This window comes from Tinamus guttatus, unplaced genomic scaffold (genome assembly GCF_059628265.1).
Source record: "Tinamus guttatus ecotype Peru unplaced genomic scaffold, ASM5962826v1 Tinamus_guttatus_pri_ptg000291l, whole genome shotgun sequence".
Classification (NCBI taxonomy): Eukaryota; Metazoa; Chordata; class Aves; order Tinamiformes; family Tinamidae; genus Tinamus; species Tinamus guttatus.
Genome location: NW_028288825.1, coordinates 1,896,365 through 1,921,761, shown reverse-complemented (window position 1 = coordinate 1,921,761; position 25,397 = coordinate 1,896,365). Strand labels below are relative to the sequence as shown.

The 25,397-nt window shown below is 66.6% G+C and overlaps 1 protein-coding gene across 1 annotated transcript; it reads right to left on the bottom strand.

The window, feature by feature from the left end:
• Window positions 1-889: 889 nt before the first annotated feature.
• MYO15A (myosin XVA) lies at window positions 890-25,114 on the bottom strand. The gene is made up of 61 exons (XM_088527818.1): window positions 21,815-25,114; window positions 20,873-20,955; window positions 20,580-20,643; window positions 20,294-20,403; window positions 20,007-20,081; window positions 19,465-19,555; window positions 18,907-19,010; window positions 18,224-18,287; window positions 18,041-18,154; window positions 17,667-17,828; window positions 16,920-17,033; window positions 16,743-16,801; window positions 16,439-16,562; window positions 16,174-16,269; window positions 15,875-16,006; window positions 15,075-15,200; window positions 14,878-14,955; window positions 14,555-14,709; window positions 14,359-14,404; window positions 14,155-14,279; window positions 13,682-13,799; window positions 13,354-13,529; window positions 13,189-13,273; window positions 12,401-12,454; window positions 12,240-12,321; window positions 12,028-12,158; window positions 11,166-11,261; window positions 10,280-10,515; window positions 10,040-10,203; window positions 9,895-9,967; window positions 9,603-9,794; window positions 9,400-9,509; window positions 9,244-9,332; window positions 9,069-9,167; window positions 8,903-8,963; window positions 8,639-8,774; window positions 8,046-8,212; window positions 7,818-7,939; window positions 7,545-7,604; window positions 7,348-7,423; window positions 6,917-7,032; window positions 6,722-6,840; window positions 6,221-6,362; window positions 5,763-5,874; window positions 5,475-5,549; window positions 5,037-5,242; window positions 4,808-4,950; window positions 4,648-4,720; window positions 4,440-4,512; window positions 4,220-4,293; window positions 4,053-4,135; window positions 3,786-3,916; window positions 3,514-3,608; window positions 3,298-3,375; window positions 3,028-3,124; window positions 2,794-2,954; window positions 2,584-2,717; window positions 2,372-2,505; window positions 1,883-2,016; window positions 1,117-1,257; window positions 890-991 (listed from the first exon to the last, which is right to left on the bottom strand). Exons 1-61 carry the CDS (start codon window positions 25,112-25,114, stop codon window positions 890-892), a joined length of 9,972 nt encoding a protein of 3,323 aa, XP_088383944.1.
• Between the last annotated feature and the right edge of the window lie 283 nt (window positions 25,115-25,397).

Here is a 25,397-nt window from a genome sequence, read left to right as displayed (position 1 = left end):
GCTGATTGGCCGCGGCGGGCGCGGTGGGCGGGAGCGAGCGGCGCCAGGCCGCGGCTGATTGGAGGGCGCGAGGCGGCGCGGGGGACGGCGCGCGCACGGGGGCCTCGCGGCGCGCGCACGGGGTGGGGTGGCCGCGGCGCTGCCTGCGGGGCGGGGGGGCGGGTCCCGGGCGCGCTCGCCCCCTGGCGGGCGGGAGCGCGCGAGGGCACCGGGGGCGCCAACGGGGGACACCGTGGGGGACCAGGGCCACCAGCAGCCCGGGAAAGCGGGGGGACGGGGACATCCAGGGCAGCACGAGGGGAGCAGGGACGTGGCGGACTGGAATGACACCCTAGGGACACCCAGAGCGGCTGGGACAGCTGAGGCACAGCCAGCCCGGGGACACTTGGGGCGCTGCCAGGCTGGGGACACCCAAGGCCATCCAGGGGTACCCAGGGCATGAGGACAGGCTTGGGGACAGCAGGGACATCCAGGGGGACTGGGAGCACCCAGCAGGACTGGGGACATCCGAGGGGACCAGGGGCATGTGGGGACATGAACAAGGACAACACAGGGGACACCCAGGAAGCCTGGGGACACCCAGGGCACCAGCAGCCGGAGGGAACCGGAGCGGAAGGACAAGGGACAAGCAGGACACAGCCAGCGTGGGGCCGCGCGGGGCCCCGCTGGCCGCGGCGGACGCTTTAATCCCGCGCCGGCCGGATCCCGCAGCCCCGCGGGCAGCCACGAGCTCCATCCGCACGCGGGGCGGCCCCCATCGCGTCCCCGCGCTCCGGCGCGGAGCCCTTGCGTCCCTGACGCCATCGCGGCTGCGGCCCCGCGCGCAGCCGGGCGCTGTTTCCACAAATAAATTAAGGCGTCCGTGTCCATCCCGGCGGCTCCGGGGGGCTCAGAGCAGCGTGATCTCGCTGGGCGGCAGCGTGAGGCGCTTCTCGCGCGCGCACAGCAGGCTCTCCATGTGCGTGGCCACCACGCGGCACAGCTCCAGGCCCTGCGGCGGCGGGGGGGGGGAGACGCTCAACGCCTTTTGTCCCCAAAATGTGACCGCATCCCGGCCGCCCCCATTGCCGAGCGTCCCCGGGTGCACGCGCGCTCCCGCGGCGCCCTCGGCCCTACCTGCTCGAGCTGCAGCTGGGTGATGCCCTGCGAGAGCAGGTCGCCCAGCGCGATCTCCACGTACGGGGAGCTGGAGCCGCCCGCCGGCCGCTGCGTCCGCGTCGACTGGATCTCCTTCAGGGAGAACTTGGCCACGGGCTCCTGGCGGGGACGTGTGGGCATGGTGGCACCTCCAGACCCACGGGGACCCCCGACATCCCGCAGGAGGGGTGAGGGAGTAAAGTGGGTGTATACAGGAGCAGTGTTGTGCCCAGATGGGGGGGCAGAGCTCTCTGGCATGCTGGGGCCAAATCTGGGAAAACTATGGAGTTGGGAGAGGGAGAATCCCCCATGCAGCTGCACTGCACGTTGCTGGGTGAATTGCACATTCCTGGGTGCATTGCACAGTGCCAGGTGCATTGCAGATTCCTGGATGCATTGCACATTCCAAGGTGCACTGCACGTTGCCGGCTGAATTGCACATTCCTGGGTGCATTGCACATTCCTGGATGCATTGCACATTCCCGGATGCATTGCACATTGCCGTGTGAATTGCACATTCCTGGTGCATTGCACATTCCCAGATGCATTGCACGTTGCCGGGTGAATTGCACATTCCTGAGTGCATTGCATAGTGCCAGGTCCATTGCACATTCCTGGATGCATTGCACATTCCCAGGTGCATTCCACACAGACCGAGTCTGGGGGAGGGCAGGGTGCGTGGGGGATGTCCCCATCGGGATGGTCCCTATGGCCACCCCGCACACACCCCCTGCCCCACACCTACGTGGGTCTCCTTGCTGAGGAAGTTGAGGCCGTTCTGGTTGACGGCCAGGATGCAGGGCGAGACGATGGCGTTGTTGCTGCAGCTCTGGATGTAGAAGAAGGAGGAGCCGAACATGGGGTAGGCGCTCAGCAGCCCTGCGGGGTGGACGAGAGGGTGCTCAGCAGGTCCTGGCTGGCACCCAGGCTCTGGACCATGAGCCGGATTGGACCTGGGCCCAGCAAAGAGCCCCATTGCAGCCTGCTGAGAAAGTCAATGCAGGAGCCTCTTTGCCTTCATGGGTCCTGCCTCCTGCAGTCGCATCCTGCTGCCTCTGCCCATGCCAGGCTCCGTGCAATGCCCCATTATCCCTGTCCCAGAGCATCCACGGAGCAGCCAGCTACTGGCAGCATCGCCCCGGCAGCACCGTGTCCCGCAGCATCCCCTCCCCATGAGCAACCCGCCCTATGAGCATCCCCTCCCCACCAGCACCGCCGTCCCCGTCCCGCTCACCCAGGAACTGCGCGCGCGCCTGGTGGGCGCTGAGCGCCTGCGCCTGCTGCATGTGCTGGGTCACCATGTGGAGCCAGGACTGCGCCTTGAGCAGGCGGAAGAGCTGCGGGGGGACGTAGTCCTGCAGCTCCCGCCTGCGGGCACAGCGAGGTCAGCGCCGGCGGCTCTGGCCCGCGCGTCCCCCTCGCCGTCCCCTCGCCGGAGGCACCTACGCGGTGGGCGGCGAGCGGCCGTCCTTGGCGCGGTGCTGCAGCGCGGCCAGCTTGGACGCTTGCTGCAGGTGCTGCTCCCCGAGCCGCGCGGGCGGCAGGACGTTGAAGAGCCCCTTGAGGTAGTCGGGGAGGACCTGGGGGGCGCAGAGCGTGGGGCACGGCCAGCCCCCCGCGCCTGGGGACGTCGCCGCCAGGGCACCGGGGCGATACCTGGTTGTAGTGCACGGTGACGTAGAGCTCGTTGTCGAACTTGAGCGGCTGGCTCCAGACCACGCGGCGGCACCAGAACATGTAGCTGGCGTCGAGGCGCTCCGTCTCGGTGGCCACGTCCAGGATGTATTCCCTGCGCGTGAGGGGCCGCACGCTCTGCCCTGCGCGGCGCCGGGCGCCTTAGCGAGGTGGCCCGGCTCGGTGCCCGTCCCAGGCAGCCCGTCGTGCCCTCACCTCTGTCGCTGACCACGAAGAGGATGTACTCGTCGAAGGCCTCCGGGCGCTGCAGCCCCATCTCGGAGCACAGCTCCTCTATCACGTCCAGAGCCACCTGGGTGCAACGGGTGGCTGGGATGGGGCACGTGCCCCTTTCCCAGGGGAGCCGCGTCCCTCTTTGTGCCGTGTTGGGGGGTCCCAGCTGCAGCCGAGCGTCCCAGCTGGGCGAGCGCCCCGGCATTGCAGCGAGGGGCGAGGGCTCTTCGCCCCCAGCCGCCTCCAACTCACCGAGCACGTCTTGATCTTGAGGTGCCTCTCGATGCCGCCGGGCAGGAGGAAGAGCTGGCGCTTGGCGCTGCGTCCAGCCTGCGAGGACGGTGCATCAGTGCCCTGCACGTCCCGGCTGGGGTCCCCAGCAGCTCTGGCCACCCCCAAATCAGCTCCGGCTGGCACAGAGCCCCCGGGGGCTGCCCGTGCCCGGCACCGGCGAGCGCCCCTGCTCACCACCATGGCTTTGAGCTCCATGCTGCTGGGGAACAGGCTCCGGCCGCCGAACCGCAGGGTTTTCCGCAGGTTTTGCTCACAGGCTTTGGAGATGCCTGGAGGAAACAGGGCTCATTTCAAAGGCAGCGGTGCCAGGGCTGGTCCATGCATCCCCCACCCCAACACCCCAGGTCCTGTTCGCTCTTGTGAAAGCATCTCCAGAGCGCGGGATACTCCAGGGTGCATTTCCCTGCCCCGTGCACTGCGGGTGCTGGCGAATGCAGAGCCCCTACCCTGGAAAGGCAGCGCCGGGCGCCCGCCGGCGTCCTGCAGGAAGGCCAGCAGGAAGGGCTGGAGCACCTCGGAGCACTTGTAGTAGGCGCTGAGGATGTAGAGCAGCCGCCAGCCCTTCTGGCAGCTGTCACTGCAAGGAAAAAACTGGGGCTGAGCCCCTGGGAGAGCCGTGGCAGCACCCCCAGCCCCAGGTCACCGCCTGGCAGGGTGCACGCGTGTCCCCAGGGCCAGCTCCCTCTGCCATCCCAGGCGGCTCGGGGACTCACGGCTTGGAGCTGGTGTTGTCCGTGATCTGCTTGACGATCTGGCAATAGAGCTCGTCCCGCAGGACCTCGTGCTCTGCACACAGCTGGGGAGAGCTGTGTGCTGGGACACGTCCCCACGGGCCTCCCAGCCGCCACCCCAAGGCTCATGGCCCTGAGACAGGATTTACCTTGAGGATGGTGCAGACGGTGTCCAGCTCCGACTGTCCCCTTGGAGGGTAGTCACCCATGAACCTCATCACAGCTGGAGACAAGACGGCCGCCCAACCATGAGCTTCAACCTTCAGGGTCCCTTCCCTTCGGGGTCCCCAAACCATTGCGGGGTGGGGGGCACCATGCCATCTCCCATCACATCCCGCACAGAGGGCAGGGGCGGCGGGAGCAGCCTACCTTGGAAAGCCTCGGCAGCCAGTTTGCTGATACTGCTGTCGGTGAAGTTGATGAGCGACTCCTGGATGGGGACCTATGGGGTGACAGCGGGGCAAGGGGCAGCCAAAGGGATGAGCCGGGGGTCCGGAGAGGTCCCCAGGGTGATGACACAGCCATGGGCCACTGGGGCAACAGCAGGGAGCGCAGGATGAGCCATTTCCCCCGGTACCTTGGTGAACTTGAGCATCTCCATCTCATCCAGCGGCTCCGCAGCCTGCTTGGCCTTCTGCCCGCAGGAGTCCCTGGAGCGAGGCCAGAGAGGGGAGTGGGGGGTTGACGCAGTGCCCCACATGGGGGTCCCTCCGCCGGGCATCCCCACGGGCACTCACATCTGCCCGCGCCGCGCCGCACGGAAATACTGCCGGGCAAAGCCCAGGATGGGCAGGGCCCCGCGCGGAGGGAGCGCGGCCCCGACCCGCTCGCTGCCCGCTCCCTCCGGGCCCTCGGAGAAGCCGGCGCTGGCACGGGGGGCCTGTGGAGAGGAGCAGGGAGCTGTGAGCACTGGGCATGGCTGTGGCTGGCACCACGCAGGGTGATGGTCCCCATGGCCAAACCCACCTCCGTTTTCCGGTCGAGCTTCCAGGCCACGGCGGTGGAGGCCACGGCCACGGCCACGGCCGCCGAGGTTGCCACCTTGCCCTGCTTGTCCCTGGGCTCCTCTTTCCTGTCCGCCGGCAAGTGCACGAAGTCGGGGGCCGCAACGGGCTGGACGTACTCGGCGGGGAAGAGCCCCGACCTGCCGTGGATGGCCCCGAACTTCCAGCCTGCGTCGGGCAGGCGGCTCAGGAGCAGCCCCCCGGGTTTGTCCCGGGGAAGCCTCTGTCCTGCTGCCTCCTGCCCCGGCGCACGAGCTGGCACCCACAAGGAGACCAGCCTTCCCTTTGGGAACGGCTGCGGATTGGCACTGCTCGAGGCCAAGGGGCAGAGCTAGGACGAGGGGCAGCAGCCGGTGCCGCTCTGCAGCCGGCCGGGCAGGGAGCCTGCCGAGCCACCCACCGAAATCCTGGGTGCCCGTCTGCAGCTCCTCCAGGTACATCACCTTCTTGCGGACCACGCAGCCATAGTAGTGGTCTGAGGGGGGGACAGGCACGGCGTGTCCTGAGGATGAGCCTGACACACGGGCAGCTGTCCCCAGCGCTAGCCAGGGCATCAGTCCTGCTGCCGGCATGCGAGGAGGACACGGCTCCTCCCGGCTAATCCAGGGAGCTCCCTGTGGTGGGATGCTGGGAACGGGTGACCAGGGGTGGGGGCGGGAAGAGCATGTCCCCCCTGGGGGACACTCACCTCTCTCGGGCTGCTCCAGCGACTGCAGGTGGATGATGTCCCCTTTGTGGAAGCTCAGCTGGCCCCTGTCCTCTGGGCTGTAGTTCCTCACGGCCACCACATACTGGGAGTCCTGGGCACAGGGCGGGCTGGCATGCATGCACCCGCATGTAGAAGCATGCACGTGCATGCACACGCATGCAGAAGCATGCAGAAGCATGCACATGTGTGCACACACATGCAGAAGCATGCACATGCATGCACACACATGTTTGCACACCATGCACCATGGGGTTCCAAGCACCCACAGCCACACAACCATGCCAGGGTACCACCCTCACACCAAGCCCTGCCAGCCCCAGGCCTGGTCCCATTTGCAGGACATCCTCCACAGCCCACCATGGACACAGGACGTGGCCTTGGGGACATTCCCCTGGCTGTCCCAGCGCAGCTGCCACCCGGCCCCGGGGCTCTCCCACCTTCCTGAGCTCCGTGATGAAGTGGTCGACCATGGCCTTGACCTGGGGCGCCTTCGGGGAGAAGAGGATGAGCTTCTCGCTGCTCAGGTTGAACTCCAGCATGTTCCTGGACGGGGTGGTCACGAAGAGCACGTCGGCGTAGCTGGGGCAGGGCGAGCGGAGGGTTACGCACCCCGGCGCCAGCCCGCGCCGCAGCGCCCAGCGCGAGCTCCCCTGCAGACCCACACAGGGTGGGCGTCGGGGGCTTGGGGGCACCTTCACCCGGGTTTGGGGGACCCCGGAGCAGAGCAGGGGCAGGATGCAGGCAGCAATTCATGCCCTAGCGCTGCACGTAGCATCTCACGTACCCATGGGGCCGTATCCCCAGCAGGACACGTGCATGGTACCTGCCCCCTCAACAGCACCAAAAACACATCTCCAGGTCTACCGCACTGCTAGAGCAGCTACTGCAGCCCCCTCCCCGCTATTCCCTTGGGAAAAGCCACATCCCCACCACCCTACCTGTAGGCCCGCAGCACGCGCAGCTGCTCGCCGGGCATGTTGGTGCCCTTCACCAGGCGCAGCAGCTTGATGCCGGCGTGGGACACGGCCAGGATCTGCACGCCGGTGCCCACGCTGCCCTGCGGGACGGCCCAGCGCGTTGGCCGGGCCGCGGTGCCACCCGCGCTCCGGCCCGCGCCGCGCGCTGCCCCTCACCGTGGCGGGGAAGAGGCGCGAGAAATAAACCTCGCAGCCGTCGCGCGCCGCCGCGATGATCTCCTTCTTGACGCTCTCGGTGGCCACGGGGCTGAAGGAATCCAGCTTGTTTTCCGCTGCCGGGAGAAATATCCCCCGTGAGCGTCGTCCCTTCCGCCGGAGGGAGCCAGGGCTGGCAGGGAGCCGGGTAGGGTTCCGTGGGAGAGCAGGGATGGGAATCCGCTCGCGCAGACGGGGCACCCGTTCACGCAGCCAGCCCAGCTGAGACCTGGCCGCAGTCGTGACTCTGTAGATGCCAAAGGGCTCGTTGCATTTGGAAGCAAAACTACCCTGGCTTAAGCAGGGCAGGTTTTTGGCTCCCCAGGAGAGGAGGACGAGCGCGGCCGGGTCTGAGCACCAGTGGGACGCGGCGGGTGGTGGGCGAGCGTTACCGAAGAGGGATTTCATGCGGAGCCGCTCCTCCTGGCTGAGCCGCACGCAGGTGTCGCAGAGGGTGTCGTTGAAGATCTGGAAGAAGGGGGTTAGGAGAGGCAGGCAGGAGGCTCCTGCCCAGCCGTGCCCGTGCTCACAGGGCAGGGAAGAGCCCTGGGAGAGCCGGGGAAGCTCCAGGGTCGGTTCGGTGTCTCACCTGCCGGAACACGAGGTCCAGCAGCAGCGGGTCATTGAAGTTGTCCTTGGGGTAGAAAACCTGCCAGGAGGAGACGAGCGCGGCTACCTCACATAGAGCCCCATGCTCCCGGGAAAATCCCCCTTTATCCACACAGTGCCTGGATGACAACTTTATCCCAGCGCACCAGGGAGCACAGGGCGGATAACACTGCCCATGCCACATCCGTGCACCCGAGCTCTTTCCCCTGGAGCTCATCCCGCTCCGTCCCTGCCCTGTGCCCAGCCCCGGCACCTCCTTGCGGATGTAGATTTTCCAGGGCACGTTGCGGTAGGTGTAGAAGTCCTCGCTGCAGCTCCGGTGGAGCTGAGTCTGGACCTGCTGCGCCTCGGATGGCAGCTCCCGGGACACGGCGACTGCAAGGGGGAAAAACCCTCGCACGACGCTGGGCCAGGAGCACCAACAGCCCCGCTCCAATGGGGAAACGGAGTCCCCAGCGCGCTGCAGCTCTGCCCGCGATACCTGGGTGCCTGGCAGCGGACAGAGGCTGCCCGGCCGGTGCTCTTGGCTGGTACCCAGCGCTGGTCACCGGCTTCACCGTGGCCACCGCCTCCCTGGGCGCCGAGAGCTGCCCCTTCAGGATCTGCATGGCCTCCTCGTGGGGGTCCTGCTTCTTCCCAAAGATCTTGCTGCCTTCCTTCCTGTGGAGACAGCACCCAGCGGCATCGCCGGTGCCCCGTGGGGCTGGGACATGGCACAGGGATGGGACACGGCGCGGGGCTGGGCCACAATGCGGGAATGGGCCACAGTGCGAGGCTGGGACATAGCACAAGGATGGGCCACAATGCAGGAATGGAACACGGTGCGGGGCTGGGACATGGCACAGGGATGGGACACGGCACAGGGCTGGGACGTGGCATGGGGTTTGGACACGGCATGAGGCTGGGACACGGTGCGGGGCTGGGACATGGCACGGGGATGGGACACGGCACAGAGTTGGGACATGGCACAGGGCTGGGACATGGTACGGGGCTGGGACATGGCACAGGGATGGGACATGGCACAGGGCTGGGACACGGCGCGGGGCTGGGACACACTCCACCGCAGCGGGGTACCTGGCGGGCGCGGGGCCGCGTGCCGGCTGGCACTGCCGGATGATGTTGCGGATGTTCTGCGTGGGCCGCGGGAAGTGCTCCGAGTTGAGGCGGGAGTGACGCACCAGCTCGCCAGGCCAGTGCCGGCCCGCGGGCGCTGCGGAGCCCAAAGCCGTGGCTGAGAGCAGCCCCTGGCCCCCCACTGCCAGACGTGTCCCTGCTACCCCGCGATGGGGACACGAGGCGACCCGGAGCACCGGGACCGCCCCATGCCGTGCACCTTACCGGCTTTCTGCACGTAGGGCCGGGGCTGCGGGATGGCCGGCGTCCCCTCCGCCGCTCTGCCCTGCGAGGGGGACGGCGCCGTGAGCCACCGCGGCCACGGGCTGCCGCGCTGGTCCCTGCCCTGTCAGCCACTCCAGGGCTGGACCCCCAGCTCTGCCCCACTGACCGGGGGCCCGGGTGGCCCCTTGGCGTCTGCGCTGCGCTCCGCGTCGCCGCCGCCGCCTCCCTTCATCCGCTGCGAGAGCAAGGCCGGCTTCTCCAGCTCCTGCGGAGCGGGCGTCAGGAGGGGAGCGCCCGCACACGCAGGCGCCCTCCCTCCTCTTCCTCAGACCGCCTCTCACCCCATTGCCGTAGGAGAGCACCGGGTCGAAGAGGCTGTCCAGGTAGCGGTCCAGGCCCTTCTGGCTCCGCGGCTCTCCGAAATCCGCGTCTGCAGGGGGCACGGGGTGAGCGCGGCCGGCGCGGCGGGCGGCACCGCGCCAGGCGGCGATGCCCACCGTGCGCCGGGTACGTCTCGGCGGCCGGCGCCGCCAGGGCCGGCAGCGTTGGGGCTTTCATGGCCGGAGGAGGCGGCACTTCGTCCAGGTCCAGGCCGTGTCCCAGCAGCCTGCGGAGAGCGAGGTTGGGTTTGCAGCCCTGGCTTGGCATGGGGTAGGATGGCACCACCGGCACCGGGAACCCGTCCCTGCCCGGTACCTACGCGTGGCTGGCGCCGCCGCGGCTCTCCGCTCCCTCCCAGGCGATGAGGAAGTAGGACTTCTGCTTCGGGAAGCCCGGCAGGAGCTCGAGGTCGGAGACGAGGTCCAGCACGTAGTCGTGGCCGGCCAGCTCGGCCCACTGGGTGCCCTCCTTCATGGACACGGACCAGCCGCGGCAGCCCTCGGCCAAACCCCTGCCGAGAGCGGGACCGCTGGGCACGGCGCCGGCGGGACGGACCCGGCACGGGTCCTGGGAATGCCAGGACCACGGCGTGGTCCCGTGCCAGCAGCTACCTGTGCTTCAGGATGTCCCCGGCCAGGTCCTCGCCGGTGCTCCAGGAGTGGATGGGGCAGGAGAAGCGGTCGCCTGCGGGCAGAGCGGCGGTGAGCGGAGGCCGGCGGGTCCCCGCTCCGCTGACGCCGCCGTGCCACCCCGCACCGTTGAAGCAGTGCACGTCCAGGGCCATGCGGGCCTGCTGCCTGTTGGCCGTCCACTCCAGCAGCGAGGGCGGGTAGGCGCGCGCCGCCGCGGCGCCCATCGCCTGCATCAGCTTCCGCTGGCACACCGGCTTGTAGCCGGCAAAGGCGTAGTCGGAGACGAACCTGCGGGCACGGGAGGACACCGCAGGGTCCCGGTGTGCCCGGCGCGTCCCCCGGCAGCGCCCCGGCGCCGACTCACTTGAGCAGGTACTTGTCGAGGGCGGCGGATGGGGGGAAGGCGCTGAGGCAGGCGGCCAGCAGCAGCCAGCCCCGCTCCTCGTTGTTGACGTTGGTGTTGCGCCAGACCTGGTTGGCCGCTTGCGCCAGGAGCTCGTCCCGCAGCGCCGGCGCCGCCAGCCCCTTCTGCACGATGTAGTTGCCGAAGAGGGTCTCCTGCAGGCCGCCCAGCGCCGGGTCACCCATGAAGCGCAGGATCTGCCGTGGGGAGAGCGACGGCAGCACCGTGGCACCGCGGCCCTGCCTCCCATCGCAGCTCCTCTTCCTCTCGCTCCTTCACCCCCGGGGCAGGGATGGGGAAAAGGCCAGGATCACGGTGCCGATGGAGGAAGAACGGCCCGAGATGAGCCTGAAAGAAGGAGCGGAGCTTCCCATGGAAGGGTACAGAAGGGATGGAGGGGACAGAGGAGATGAAGGCGATGGAGAGGATGAAGAGGATGAAGAGACAGAGAGGCAGAAGGATGGAGGTGTGGAGGGGACAGAGGAGATGGGGAGGTGGAGAGGGAGAAGGACAAAGGCGATGGAGGAGATGAAGGTGATGGAGGGGATGAAGGGATGAAAAGATGGAGGGGCAGAAAGATGGAGGGGATGGAGGGACAGAGGAAAAATAGGGCTGAAGGGGCAGCACAAGGTGCAGAGGATGGTGAAGATGTAGGGGATGGGGGAATGCAGAGGACAGAGGGGACAGAGGGGTTGCAGAAGATGAAGAGATGGAGGGACGGACGGAAAGAAGGGATGGAGGGGAGGGGGAAAGTGAGGCAGAGGGGATGGAGAGGACAAAGGGATGGAGGGGACAGACACCACAGTGTCTGTCCCAACGTGGTGGTGGCAGGCACCATCCCACTTACCAGCTTGAAAAGGCCGAGGGCCTCGTGGCAGAGCTCCTCGTCCAGCCGGGTCAGCGGGGCGGCCAGCGGGGCCGTGAGCATCCCGAACGCCGGTTCCTGCAGCGACACCGCGCACCCGTGGCTACCGGCGCCCGCGGCAGCCCCCGGCCCTCGCGGGGCCGCGGTGCTGGGCATCACGTCGCAGCCTGCACGGGGCTGGAGCCGGGCGCTGCAAAGGGGCAGGGGTGCAGGACAGGGCCAGCGGCCAGCGCTGAGCTCGGGCTGTTCCGCCAGGGACAGCGATGCCGATAAGGCTGAGAGCAGGATCCGGCGCCGCTGCTGCCGTTTGGGATCCTGGGGGCTTGAAGACACACTACAAAAGCGGAGGAGGAGGAGGAAGAGGAAGGGTGCGAAGCCATGCGTCAGTGCGGGCCAGGGACGGGGGGCCTGGGAGCAAAGCGACCTGATCTCCCGGCCCTGCGGAGTGACAGCGCCCGAGGCGTTTCCAGATCCGCCTCGAGTCGGGCATCCAGGAGGGCTCGGCCGGTGTCTCGCGTCACTCCGAAAACCTCAGCGGGGTCCCCCCGGCCTCTGGAGACAACAGGAACCCACGGGGAGGACGGGAGGCCACGGCCCAGCTTGGCGCAGCGCCCACAGCCGCCCCCGGATCCGGCCCCACTGGATCCATCCCCCCGGGCTGATCCCGGGGCCGAGGGGGGAACGGGAGAGCGGAGCCGAGCTCGGGGACCTGTGTCTAACCGCGCAGCCACGCTGCCCTCCGGGGCACCGAGGACTCCCCGAAATCCCGTCTCCCGCACCCAGAAAGGGCCGGGAGCCGGGGGCGCACGGCCACCCTCCGCGGGGCCGCCGGCGCCTCCCTTACCTGGAAGTGGCCCCGCACGTACTTGGCCATGGGGTAGTCGTTGATGTCGAGCGGGAGGGTGAGGCGCGAGTCGGGCTGCAGCGCCGGCGGCGGCACCAGGACCACGCAGCCGGCGTTCACCTGCCGGGCGGCTGCGGCACACGGGGCGGCTCGAACCCGGCGGCCACCCCGGCCTTGTGGCCCCGCGGGCCGGCGCGGCGGGGACCACCCACCTGCCGCGGCCTCCAGCAGCCCCATGAGCTCGGCGGGGATCTCCAGGTGCGTCACGTCCACCACCTCCCTCCTCGTCAGCTCCTGCGGGGACGGCACAGGGAGTCGGGCAGGCGAACGAGGGCACCGCGGCGTCCCAGCAAAGCCGCCGGCGACTCCTCACCTGCTTCATCCTCTCCTTCTCCTCCTGCGCCCGCCGGCGGGCGTCCTCCTTCCTCTGCAAGCGGAGCAGCCGTGCTGAGAGCTGCGCTAGCCCATGGCCACCTTAGGGAAACCTGGGAGCCGGCCCAGCGCAGTCCCGGCCCCACTCAGGGACCTCTCTGGAGCACCCAGCTGTGTGGGGCAGCAGGGAAGGCACAACATGCCTGCATCCCTCTTGACGTCACCAGGTTTTGGTCCAAAAAACGGCTCCGCTCACACCAAATAGAGCATAATGAGCAGGAGGTGGCCAGGATGGGGGCTCAGGAGGGTGCAAACACTGGGATCAGCCCCACGTCCTGTGCGCACCTGGGGACACCTCCATCTGCCCTATGAGGAGAGGCTGAGGGAGCTGGCCCTGTTCAGCTTGGAGAAGAGAAGGCTGAGAGGGGACCTGAGCAGTGTCTAGAAGTACCTCAAGGGAGGCAGTGAGGAGGATGGTGCTGGTCTCTTTTCCCTGGTGGCCACCAACAGAACTAGAGGTAATGGCCACAAACTGAAGCACCAAAAGTTCCACAGGAACTTAAGGAAAAATTTTTTAACAGTAAGGGTGACGGAGCACTGGAACAGGCTGCCCAGAGAGGTTGTGGAGTCTCCTTCTCTGGACATCTCCAAAACCCGCTTGGACGCAGTCCTGTGCCACGTGCTCTAGGTGACCCTGCGTGTGCAGGGGGTTGGACTAGATGACCTCTAGAGGTCCCTTCCAACCTTAAGCGTTCTATGATTCTATGATCTCCCACAAGCCCCGCTCACCTTGAGGTACCGCCGGCGGTTCACATAGATGTGCACGAGCGACCTGAACTTGATGAGCGTGTGCCTCATGCGCCGGTACCGCTGCCTGCGGGAGCGCGTCCGTCACGGCCAGCCCCCTGTGCTCCCCTCCCGGCCGTCCCCTCCGCGGCGCCGCTCGGGCCCTACCTGGCGAGGTAGCCGCGGGCCCGGCTCTGCAGCAGGACGATCTTGCGGCGCAGCGAGCGGAAGCGCCGCTTGATGAAGAAGGTGCGGGCGTAGCGCTGCAAGGTGAGCGCCGCCAGGTGATGCGCGCGCGACCGCTTGCTCTCCAGCGCCTGGTACAGCTGCTCCTTGAGGAAGAGCTGCGGGAGCGATGCCGTGAGTCCCGGCATCCCCGCGGCACCCCGCTGCCAGCCCCGAGCTGCCCTGGTTATCCACCGGTTCCTGGAGGCCCCACAGATCACTGAGCCCTCAGGGGGGCTCCTTAAACACCCACCGCCACAGAGATGGTCACCTTGCTCACACCGACGTAGTACATGCTGGGGGTGACGGGGCAGAGGTTCCTCAGCATCTCCACACAGTTGGTCCCATTGGGAATGACGTTGGACCACATGTCGACAAGGCAGCGGTACCTGGGTGATGCCCAACACTGTTATGGGGCTTGTGTAATCCCAGCTGGAGGGAAACTTCCTATCATCTGCCTTGGGCACCTTCCTGGGGACATCTGCACAGGCCTGTCTTAGTGTCTTTAGTCTCTTAGTGATTGGGTCTACGTCTGCAAACGTGGCTGGACGGGGCTTGGCAACCAAACCTGGGGGGTCTCCAGCTCCACACCACTTCCATGGGAGCTCCCTGTGTCAAACACTGCCTCCAAGGTTCCTGCAAGCTTTTTGATCTTTCATCCTCTGGGTGGTGGCACCCAACCTGTCTCTGGGGAACCTCCATCCTCCCTGAGTCCTGCAGGTGCAGGGCACCACGCCGCGGTACCTGTCGATGAAGACGAGGAAGGGGATGCGGATGGGGAAGCCCTCCTTCCGGATGCGGATGGTCTCCAGGATGCCCGAGTAGCGGAGCTGGCTGCTGACGACGTCGGCCTCGAAGAGCCCGGGCTCCTAAGCGCAAAGGAGAGAGGCGCTGAGTCCGGCGCGGAGCCAGCGGGGCCTTCCTGTGGTCCCGTGTGTCTCGTCTCACCTTCTTGTTGTTGGGTTTGAGGCAGCGCACGAAGAAGGGATTGCACCTGCGTTGGAGAGACGCTGTTGACATCGGGGCACGGGAATGGAAGTGTCCCCTGCCGCCTCGCAGGACGGCTCAGCCCGGATTCATCCCTCCCTGCTGCCCATCTGCGCACTGACCCAACGCGGCTCCTGCCTGGCCTGGCTGCACTGACCTCTCCATCTTCTCCACCAGCTCCAGGAGGGACTGCTGGAACCTGGCAGCCACGGTGGGGGCCTTGTAGCGCCGCGTCCTGGTGCTGCTCCTCCCCACCAGGCTCTTCTGCCGGGCCAGCACCTGGGCATGGCCGAAGAAGAGGTTGGCCACCACCTTGGAGGGATGGGAAGGGTCACAAAGGAGCAAGGTGCAAGGCTCCTGAGGGCACAGCACCTTCACGAGCCTCGTGAGCAGAGCCCTGAGGAGAGCAGAGGTGCCCACAGGCCGGCGTGTGCACAGGGACCGAACTGGACCAGAGGCCCAAGGAGGGGCAGGTCCTACCTTAGTCCTGCTGCTGATGAACAGGTCCAGAACGTCCTGCCGCACCTGGTCATAGTTTTTATCCAAAAACTTGTGCACCTGGCAAACAGCAGAGCCTGGCATTTAGGAGCTGGGTAAGCTGCCATGTCAGCAGTTTCTCTAACCTACCCTTTAAACACCACTCTAAAGGCCAGGGCAAACTTCTTGCCACCACGTACCTGGTAGGTCACCTTCCCTGCATAGTGTTTGATGGTGAACTCCGGCAGCGGCATCTTTGGCTTGGTGTACAGCGGGTTCGTCCCGTGGTGGTAGTGACACTTCTGGAGGAAAGTGTGGTCCGTGGCCTGGGAATGGGCACAGGAGTGAGGGTGGAGGCTCTGAGACCCCTGTCATGCTGGTTGGCAGCTCCGGAGGTGCCCGCTTTGGGATGGGGACACCCATCCGGGTGAGTGAAAGCAGCGTGTTGTGCCTCCAGCTACACCAAGTGACGGGAGGAATTTCTCCATGGAGAGGATGAGTTCCTGGAGAGGACAGGTCGCTGCTCACCCCATAGGCCAGGAGCGTGGCCCAGAGCACATGGAAATAAAGAGTGAATGAAAAGGAAGGGAAATTCACTCCAGCCAGGGCTGCAAGCTGGAAGGAGCAATCACAGCCAGGACCAGGGTCTGGGTCAGACTCTGCTCTCAGTTCTGTCACCAAACGGCCGCATGGTCATGAGTGTCTGTTTCGCTGTGCCTCAGTTTCCCCATCAGCAGAGAGGGTGCAATCACCCTTCTGTGGTTTAGAGAGCAACTGGGAGTTTTATCCAGTAATTCCCACAAAAGCAAATCCTCTGAGGAAAGTTGCACCAGGGACACTGAGCCGGGACCTCTTGGAGGTCGTGCAGCCCAGGGAGATCTGGTGGATCCCCCCACTTCACCCAGCACAGCCCAAGAGCTGAGCAGCCTTGGGACACGGGTGACACGTCAGGCACGGTGATACCCCAGGGACACCATCCTCGTGTGAGGCAGCACCTCACCTGGGGGAAGCAGCTCTGGTCATCGAGGATACGGAGGATGCCGTAGGGCTTTTGGGAGATGAGGTCGATGCAGGGCTGGTTGTCGCTGAAGGGGATTTCCTTCCACTCGATCTGCTCACGGATGTACTCCTCCTGCAGAGCCAGCCAGCTCGGTCATCCTGGCCACACGACCAAGTGCCCCAAGCCCCAGGAACAGGCTTTTGGACACCCCAAAGCCCTCAGCTCCGTGCGAACTGCTGAGGACATGGCAAGGGGCAGACCAGGGGCAGCCAGACATTGGGGACTGCTTGTGTTCCCACCTGCTCCTCCTGGAAGACGATCTTGTTGAAGAAGAACTGCAGGTACTCATTGGCGTAGTTGATGCACAACTGCTCAAAGCTGTTGAAATTGAGATCCTGTGGAGAGAGGGGGGTCATGGTGCTGAGACCATGCAGGAGCCAGCCCTGAAGAGCCACAATGGAGCCCTGATTCCTGCTGAATCCATCCCTGCAGCTCCCGATGGTTACAGGATGCACACAGAGGGGTGCAGGGAGCCCCAGGAGAGATGCGGCTGGCCCCGCTCACCTCAAACCCGTAGATATCCAGGATGGCGATGGAGAGGGCCTCTTGCCTGGGGTACACCAGCTTGTTGATGCGGTCCGTCAGCCAGCCGAAGAGCAGGGAATAGAGGGTCTTGGCAATGGCATCCCTGGGAATGGGAGGGAGACGAGAGGAGCGTTGGCTTGAGGAGCTCCGGGCAGGGAGCTCATAGCACGTCCCTCGTCCTCGCTGCCCTCACCAGGACAGCCCCATTGCTGAGCACGCCAGCCTGCAAGCCACATGCCAAGAGCCCCGACCTCCTGCTTCCCACCTGGCTCTGCCCCTTCACCTGGCATCCACGGCGCTTTCCACAGTAAGAGGGGTAAAGATCTTCTCCCGCAGCGTTTCCTGGTTTGGGGAAAGCGAACGGCACAGAGGAGGTGTCAGCAGCAGCAAGAACCCAACCCCGCCACGCCGTCACGCTGCGGCCACCGCGGCCGCTCGCCACGCGCTGCCGCCCACTCACCGTCACCTTGAAGGTGATGGCCTTCTGCAGCCCCTCGGGGGAGATCTGCAGCAGCTCGGCCACGGTCTGGATCTCCGTGGCGCTCACCACCGTCGCGACCTCCTGGCAGTCCGTCTGCGAGGCAGGGGGTGACATGGAGAGGAGGGACGGTCACCCGGGGTGGGGGAGAACGATCTGTCCAGGGGCCCCTCCAACGTGGGATGGCCACAGGGCCGAGGTGAAGAGCAGCCCACGGTGCTGCCCAGTTCAGCTGGGTCCATTTCACTGCCCACCACAGAGCCATCCTGCAGGGCCAGCCTGACCTGCCTTCCTGCAGTTACCATGATGTGTCTGGATTCATCTGTATCCCAAGCCAAGCCAGAACACTGGCTTTGATTTAATTTTGTAATGGCAAATTCAAAGCCTTTCTTCCCTACAAACCTGAAAAGTCAACATTTTCCCATGGAAAACTGCAAGGAGATTCAGTGTTCCTCTTCCTCAAAAAAAAAAAAAAAAAACCTCTGGGCAAAAAGGCCTCTCTACAGCCACAACATTTCCTCATGTTGGGAACTGGCCAAAACAGTTGTTCTGAGGATGCTGCATGCAGATGTGGCAGAGAAGTTGCTGCATTTACTCCCCAGTTCCCCTCAGTCCAGGGTTCAGAGCAGCTCAGCAGCCTCCTGCAGCTGAGGACCTCTATGCATGGGATGTCCCTCTTGTCCTTGCCCCACTCCAGGGCTGCCACCAGCCCCATCCCCTCCCTGGTACCTCGTATTTTTCGAAGTAGACATTGCCCAGGTGGAGGATGGAGGACAGGATGCGGAAGATGCTGTTCTGCTCCTCAATGCTGAAGCTCAGGACCTCCATGGTGTTGAGCAGCCGTCGGAAATCCTCAGCATCATCCTTGCCGGGGATCTCACAGTTCCCACCCTGGCAGAATCCCATGGAAGTGTCATCAGTCCCGGGATACTGCAGGGACCCTGGCCAGCTTCCCTGCACTGGGGAGGCAGCTCAGGAGTGAGGACGCTTTGTTCTGATGCCTGGAGCATCCTCCCCACCAGCCTGCGGGTACCCACAGGGGCTTCATCCCAGTCCCAGCCATCCCAAATCCCACGTGCGGGCTTGCAGGGTGGGCGACCTACCTGGTTCAGGTAGTAGTAGGTCTCGGCGCCCTGCAGGCAGTACTTCTGCCGCTGCTGGGCAGGGAGGCCGGCCAGCATCTCGTAGAAGATGTGGTAGTTGCGCTCATTTTTGGCCTGTGAAAGAAGAAGCTGAGCTGAGGCAGGAGGAAGGGTAGGCAGAGCCCGGGCCAGCTCAGCACCCACCTGGAACACCACGCGGGACTTCTCCAGCAGGTACTGCGAGGTTATGGCACCACAGATCAATCCACTGCAGGGATGAGACAGTGAACTCGGCTTGGCAACCTTGGTGCAGCCAAAACTGCCACGTGCCCCAAGCTGAGCCCTGTTTGCTGGGAGCTCAGGGCTGTGCCCACCCCATGGTGCTCACACCCAGCTGGAGCTGCTGCGCCCATGGTGGAACTGGGCAGCCCTTTGGCATGGCCTGGTGCCCACACTGGTGCCCTATGGACAGGGGAGCATCTATGGGGCAAGCAAGCGCAAGATGAGCCCTGGGGCTTGTTGGAAGGTCAGGGATGGGGGACCATGTGCAGGACCCATCGTTTCTCCTAGTTCTGGCATGAGGACATGGCCACAGCAGTGTCTTGGGCAGGGGACAGCAAATGCTGCATATGCAACATCATTGTGCCCAGCCATGGTTTCCCCCATCTGCATTTTGCCCCTGTTGGGGCAGACCCACGTGCGTGTCCCACGGTGGCCACGGTGGCTGCCAGGCAGAGCCAAGGGGATGGTGAGGGGCAGCCCAGCAACACGAATCTTGGACTGAGCTGGGGTCTTGGCCTGGAGCTGGGACACGGTGGCACCCCCAGGACAGGGAGGATGGGAAGGTCAAAGCCAAAAGGGCACAGACGTTTGTCACCATTACTTACTCTTCCAGAAAGATTTCCACAAATTTCCCAAACCTGCTGGAATTGTCATTCCTCACGGTTTTGGCATTGCCGAAGGATTCCAGCAAGGGGGTCGCCTCCAGGATCTGCCCGTGGCAGATGGGGAGAATCACAGCATGAACCCACATCTCAGCAATGCAGCACAGCCATAGGGTGTCCCCTGGGACGGGGGCCCCCACCTTCCCAGCAGTGCCACCCTTCCCACCACCTCCCATCCTGAGCAGAAAAGACAGGGACACAAATCCCAGTGTGTGTGACACTGTGGGGCTGTGCAGGGAAATGGGACAAAACCATGACACCCTCCAACACCGCCACAGGTTCCTGCACCCACGGTCCCTACACAGCCAGGGTGACGTGGTGGTGATGCCACCACAGTGCTCAGTTCCCTCAATCCGCCACAGCCCATGGGTTCCTCCAAGTACCTCTATCTGCCATGGTCCGGGAGGAAGCATGGGGACAAGGAGAGTGGCAGAGAGGTGAGCACGGCCCGTCGGCAGGACGCGGGGATGGGGACGTGCGCGCCGCGCCGCCGCGCGGTACCTGCTGAGCCGTGCTGCGCTTCTGGCTGACGGCTGCCAGGTAGCGCAGGATCAGCTTGGTGGCTTCTGTCTTCCCCGAGCCGCTCTCCCCACTGGACCAGGGAGCAGAGACACAACCGTGGCTGTCACCAGGCAAGCAGAGGGTTTGGGGAGCGCACCCACCCCGAACACGTCCTTCCTGAGCACGTCCAGGCCAAGCACGTCTGCCTTGAGAGCATCCATGCCAATCCCACCACAAATACGCCCATCCCAATCATGTGTTGGCCTCGAACATGTCCATCCCAAGCGCTTCCAGCTCAAATGTGCCCATCTGGAGCATGTCCTTCCTGAGTTTATCCACTCCAAGCACGATCATTCCAAGAGCACCAACCCAACCCACCCCAAATTCATTGGCCCTGGGGCTAGGATGTGCTGGCATGGGATTATGCTGGAGCAATCAGAGCAGAGCTAATCAAGGACACCAGCTTGGCAGCCTGGAGGGATGCCAGCCAGGAGAGGGGTGCGTAGGGGGACAGGCGCGTGCGGGCGCCGGCCTCCTCTCACCTGATGACGATACACTGGTTGTGTTTGGCATCCATCATTTTACTGTAGGCAACGTTTGCAATCGCAAAGAGGTGCCTGCGGGCCAAAAAAAAATGTATGTGGGGAGCAAGATGTGTCGTGGTGGCAACGCCAGCGCCAAGCGGCACCCAAATGTGGAGACAACCGAGAGGGATCAAGGGGGAATCAGATCCTGCGAGGACCTGGGAAGATGGGACAAGGGTGGCAGCTGGGGCCATGGTGGGACCCCCTCTCCCCGTGGGGCGTTTTGGGGGTGCCCTGGTACTCACGGCGGGTTCTCGCCCAGCGCCCTGCCCTCGTACTGCAGCACCTGCTCCGTCCCGTAGATGTTGCACAGCCGGTAGGGATTGACTGAGACCAGGATGCTGCCGATGTAGGTCTGCAGAGGCAGAGAAGAGGGGCAGGTTGGGGGCAGCAGGATCCTGGGGAGCAACCGTCCCAGACAAGGATGAGGACCCAAGTGTCCTGAGCCTCCCCGGGACACTGGGCACACCAGCAATGGCGCAGTGACCCCAGTGCCCTCACAGCCCCACAGCCCCGCGCGCGGGCACTTACATAGATGAGCTGGCGCTCAAAGCGCGTGCGGATGTTGCTCAGCACAGCAGCTTCCTGCAGGTCCCTGGCACGGAGCAGAGGGGCGACGTTACAGGGCCATGGAGGACAAGCGGCGTCTGCTGTCCCCGAGCACGTCCCCACCAGTCCCTAGACCCCCGGTGGGAAGCCAGGGCTGCCACCGGCTGAGGAGCCCATGTTTTTTGTCCCAACACACAATTTTTTCCCATCCTGCCAGCAGCCCCCACGGTTGAGCCGGGTCACGGCTGGGAGCCGAGAGGGACACAGGGACTCACTCCAGCTGGGTCATGTCCTCCAGGCCGTCCTCCTCCTGCTGCTCCTGGTAGCGCACGATGGGCAGGCTGCAGAGGGTCTGCATCTGCGCGAGGGAAGCCCGGCGCGGGCACCGTCAGGGCACGGCCGGGCACCCGCGGGGGCACCGAGCAGCCCCCGCTGTGGCCTCCTGCCCATTTCACCGCAATGACCTCAAAACCAGCCAGTCTGAGCCCAAACTGGGAACCCCATAACCACTGACCGCAGCACAGCCCACGGGCAAGGGTCCCACCACCCCAGAGAGGGTCACCAGCCCAGCAAGAACGTCACCGGGAGGAAAGCGCTAGAAATTGGTGTAAAAACCCAGCAAGACGTGGTCTGCGCTTACGCCAGGCATGAGAGTCCCAGAAAATGCCATTCCCATAGAGTTCTGTCCCATTTGGACAGCGGTGGGGCCGCTTTTGCTGCAATACCCACACGTTTTACCCCAAAACACCTTTTGGGGCTGCAAAGGGGGCATTTGCCCGGGGAAGCGAATAGCCAAGCGGCGCGTCCAGGCGAAGCCACGAAGGGACACGGCGGCCGCAGGGGAAGGGGCCGGAGGGCTGCGCCGCGGCCGCACCGCGTCCCGCACGGGCAGCATCCCGGGCGCGCGCCGAGGGGAGCGGGCGCTGCCCCCGCGCTGGCGCCCGCGGGAAGGAAAGCGGATACCCACGGGGACCGGCACACGCCGCCCCACTCGGGCCCTGCTACCGACACCGCTCCTCCTGTTGCAGCGCGGCCGCCGCGCGGATCGGGTCTCACCATTTGCATGGCCGCGGCCGGGCAGAGTCAGGTGTCGGCACCGGCGCAGGGGGGCCGTGCCCGCCACCCCCCTGCGGCACCGTCCCTGCAGCGGGACCCCCGCGGGGACACCCACCCCGCGTGCCGCAACCCTCGCGCGTCCTTCCTTCCCCCGGCGTTACCTTGCTGCGCCAGGGCTGCTTGGTGCCCAGGCACCCGTCCGCCCAGGGGTTCCTGTCCCGCCAGGCGCGGGCGGGCGAGCGCTGGCTCAGGTAGCGGGCGATGTTGGCTCCCCGGCAGCCGGCGCGGCCACGGCGGCGCTCGGCGGGGCGCTGGGCATAGCCCTGCTCGGCCGTCCAGGCGTCGGGCATCTCCTGCACCCGCACCACGTGCTGCTTGGACCAGTGCTGCTTGTACATGCGGGACGCCCGCCGCAGCGAGCCCAGCCTCTGGATCTGCGGCGTCACCACCGCGTAGCGCCCCGCGCCGTCCTCCCCGGCCGGCGCGTCGCTCTCGTACGGCGGCTCCGCCGGCTCCGCGCGGAAGGAGCCGGGCGAGCGGGAGCCGGCAAACGGGGGGCTGCGCCGGCGTAACGGGGGGCTCCGGCCGCCCTTGGGGGAGCCCGGCAGCCCGGACTGGGGGATGTCGGCCCAAAGACGGTGCCCGGCCGTGGGGCTCGGCGACCTGCGGGTGCTCCCGTCCCGCCGGGAGCCGCCGCGTCGCGCCGAGGAGGGCGCTGGGGACAGGGGCCGGGGCCGGGTGGGCGGCGGGGACGGAGGGGACACGCTCGCTGCCAGCAGAGCCGCCAGGGGCTGGCCGGGCCCTGGGCGCCCCGGCCTCGCCGGGGACGGGCTCCGGCTGCCCGTTTCGGGCGCCGGGCGCCGGGCCATGCCGGCCAGGGGCTGCCCGATGCGCTGCAGGAAGGTTTTGGGGGCGCCGGGAGCGGGGCCGGGTGGCGGCGGGTCCCGCGCGGCCGCCCCGGGCCAGGGGGGCAGCTCGGGGCTGGCCAGGGGCCGGTCCCACGCGGACCCGGGGGGCGGCGGGGCCGCGGGCAGCGGGGCCGGCGGGCCGGGCGGGCGCCCCAGCGGCTGCAGGAAGGGCGTCCGCATCAGCGGCTTCACGGCCTTGGTGGGGGGCTCGGGCTGGCGCGGCCACGCGTGGGGCAGCGGGGGGCCGGCGGGGCCGCCGCGGTGCGACGAGGGCCGCCGCGATGGCGGCGCCGCCGCCGGGCGCGGGGAGCCGAAGCGGCGCTCGCGGGCAGGCGGCGACGCGGCGGCGAAGGGGTCGCGGAGTGATGAGCGCCGCGGCTCCCGCCATGAGCTGCCCCGTGGCAGTGACGCCTCCCCTGTCCTGGCGGCGGTGGCACCACGGTGGCGGGCGGGCGGCGGGGGGCCCGCGCGCTCCAGCCCCGCGGGCTGGGTGCCGAAACGGGCGTAGCGGGGCTCACCCGCGGCCTCGGCGCCGCCGCCGCGGGGTCGCCGGAGGCCTGACGGGGCGCGCGCCAGCGTGCGCTGCAGGAACTGCCCCAGCGCGCTGGCCCCGCGCCGCGGCGGCGGCTCGCACTCGTCGTAGTCGTCCTCGTCGGCCACGTGCGGCGACGGCGGCAGCGCCACGTCGAGGCGGTCGCGGCCGAAGAGCTTCACCTGCGGCCTGGGGAAGAGGCGGAACTTTCTGTGCAGGGAGCGCTGCGCCGAGAGCGTCTCCCGCATGCCCTTGAGGGAGGAGGCGCTGAGCACGGCCAAGGGGTAGTCCCGCTCCTCCTCCTCGTCCTCTTCCTCCTCCTCCTCCCACTCCTCGGGCTCCTCGGCCTCCGCGATGTCGTCCAGGGCGGCCGCGTAGGGGTTGCAGGAGGCCTGCGCGTGCGGCGGCCACGCGCCCTCGCTGTAGTGGATGCGGTGCTCGGGGTAGGCGTCCTCCACGTAGCCGCCCTCGCCCGACGACGGCCCGGCCCCGAAGGCTCCGTACGGGTCCCCCGCGTCGCCGAAGGGCCCGGTGGGCTCCTCGCCGTAGTCCAGGTCGCTCCCATAGGGATCGTAGAGGTCGGAGGGGGAGTAGGTGCCGTAGGGTCCGTACTCCTCCTCCTCCTCGGGCTCCCAGTAGTGTTGGGGCAGCGGGTCGCCCGCGTAGTCCAAAACGCCCTCATAAAAGCCGTAGTCCTCCTCCGCCTCATAGCCGCCGTCGTCGCCATAGTCAGGCAGCGCCGCCACCTCCTCAAAGCCGTAGCGGGTCGGGTAGGGGGGGCCCGGGCTGGTACCGTAGCTCTCCTCCTCGGCGTAGCCGCGCCGCGCGCCGTAGGGCTCCTGGGACCATCCGTAGTGTCCTGTCGGCGCCGGCGGCTCCTCCGAGGCCCCGCGCCGCGACGGGCGCCGGGACGGCGGGCCGGGACGCTCGTCGCCGCGCCGCGCGGAGCCGCGAGCCGGCGGCCCCGCTCCCGCAGCGCTCGGGAGCCGCTTCATGTTGGCTCGGTGCCTGAGGATCTCGTCTTCCGCGGGGAACGGGAGCTTCCTGGCGCCGATGCGGGCCAGCCAGGCCGTGTCGGCCGCGCGGCCGCCGACCAGCCGCCCGCGCTTGGACAGCAGCTTCCTCGCCAGCCAGCCCGTGGCGGCGGCCGCCTTGCTCAGCACCTGCGCCCGCGGCTTGAATTTCCTTTCCGGGCGCCGGCGGAAGAGCGACGCGCCGGCCGCCTCCGCCGGCCCTCCCCGGCGCAGCAGCAGGAAGGACGGCTTGGCCGGCGGGGCGCTCGCCGCCTCCTTGCGCTTCTTCCCGATCTGCTTGAAGCGCACCATGATGTTGGAGGTGGACTTCAGCACCGCCTTGTTCTTCTTCTTCTTCTTCTTCTTGGTGCTGTGCTTCTGCAGCCCCCAGAAGAAGCGCGAGGTGTTCTTGAACTGCCCCTTCTTGGGCCGCCGCAGGCCCAGCTTCTTGAAGCCCAGGAAGAGCTTGGAGGTGCTCTGGAGGGTCCTCTTGGCCTTGGCCTGCTGCTCTTTGTCCTCCTCCTTGGCTGCATTGGATCCAGCCTTGGCAGCCGCTTTCTTCTGTACCGGGGCCTCCGCGCCCTTGGCCCCCTTCTTCTTCTTGGCATTGTCGGCCGTCAGCCCCATCACCAGCTTGGAGGTGCCCTTGAGGTTCTTCTTCGCTTGCCCGGCATCGCTTTCGCCCTCCTCTTCCTCCGTCTCCACCTGCACCTTCTTCCCTCGGCCTGGCTTCTTCATCGCCACCGCCTTGAGACCCCCTTTCTTCTCCTTTCCCTTCCCCTTTTTGGGCTCTTCCACAGGTGCCTTCTCCTCCTCCTCCTCTTCCTTCTCTTCCTCCACCTCTTGGGCCTCCTCGCTCTCCTCGCCCTTGGCCACCTCCGCATCCGAGGGCTCCTCCGACTCGCTGACCACCTCCTTCTTGCCCTTCTTGGCGTCCTTCCCTTTCCCTTTGCCCGCCTTGCCCTTGGCGGCGGCATCCTTTTTGGGCTCCCCTTTCTTGCCAGCCATGCCGGCGGTGCCGGGCGCTCATGCTCCGCTCTTTCCCGCTGCCCCAACGTCCCGGCCGCGGGAGGGCCCGCGCAGCAGCGGCGGCGACGCTCAGCGCCGGCACGAGGCGCCTCCAGCCCCAACGCTGCCACGCGCCGACGGCTCCGCGGCAGCCTGGCCCGACGCCACGGGCACCCGTCGCGGGGGGTATTTACCTGCGCCCAGGCGCGCCGGGGCGCCTGCCCGTGCCCCTCGGCCCTCTCGCCGTGGCCCGGCTGCTCCCCGCATAGGGACCCCGCATGGC

Coding starts and splice junctions, on each gene's coding strand:
- MYO15A (XM_088527818.1), bottom strand. CDS start 25,114: ATGGCTGGCAAGAAAGGGGAGCCCAAAAAGGATGCCGCCGCCAAGGGC. Junction 9,795..9,894: donor GGGGACATCCTGAAGCACAG/GTAGCTGCTGGC, acceptor CGCTCTCGGCAG/GGGTTTGGCCGAGGGCTGCC. Junction 7,033..7,347: donor CCGCATGAAATCCCTCTTCG/GTAACGCTCGCC, acceptor TTCTCCCGGCAG/CGGAAAACAAGCTGGATTCC.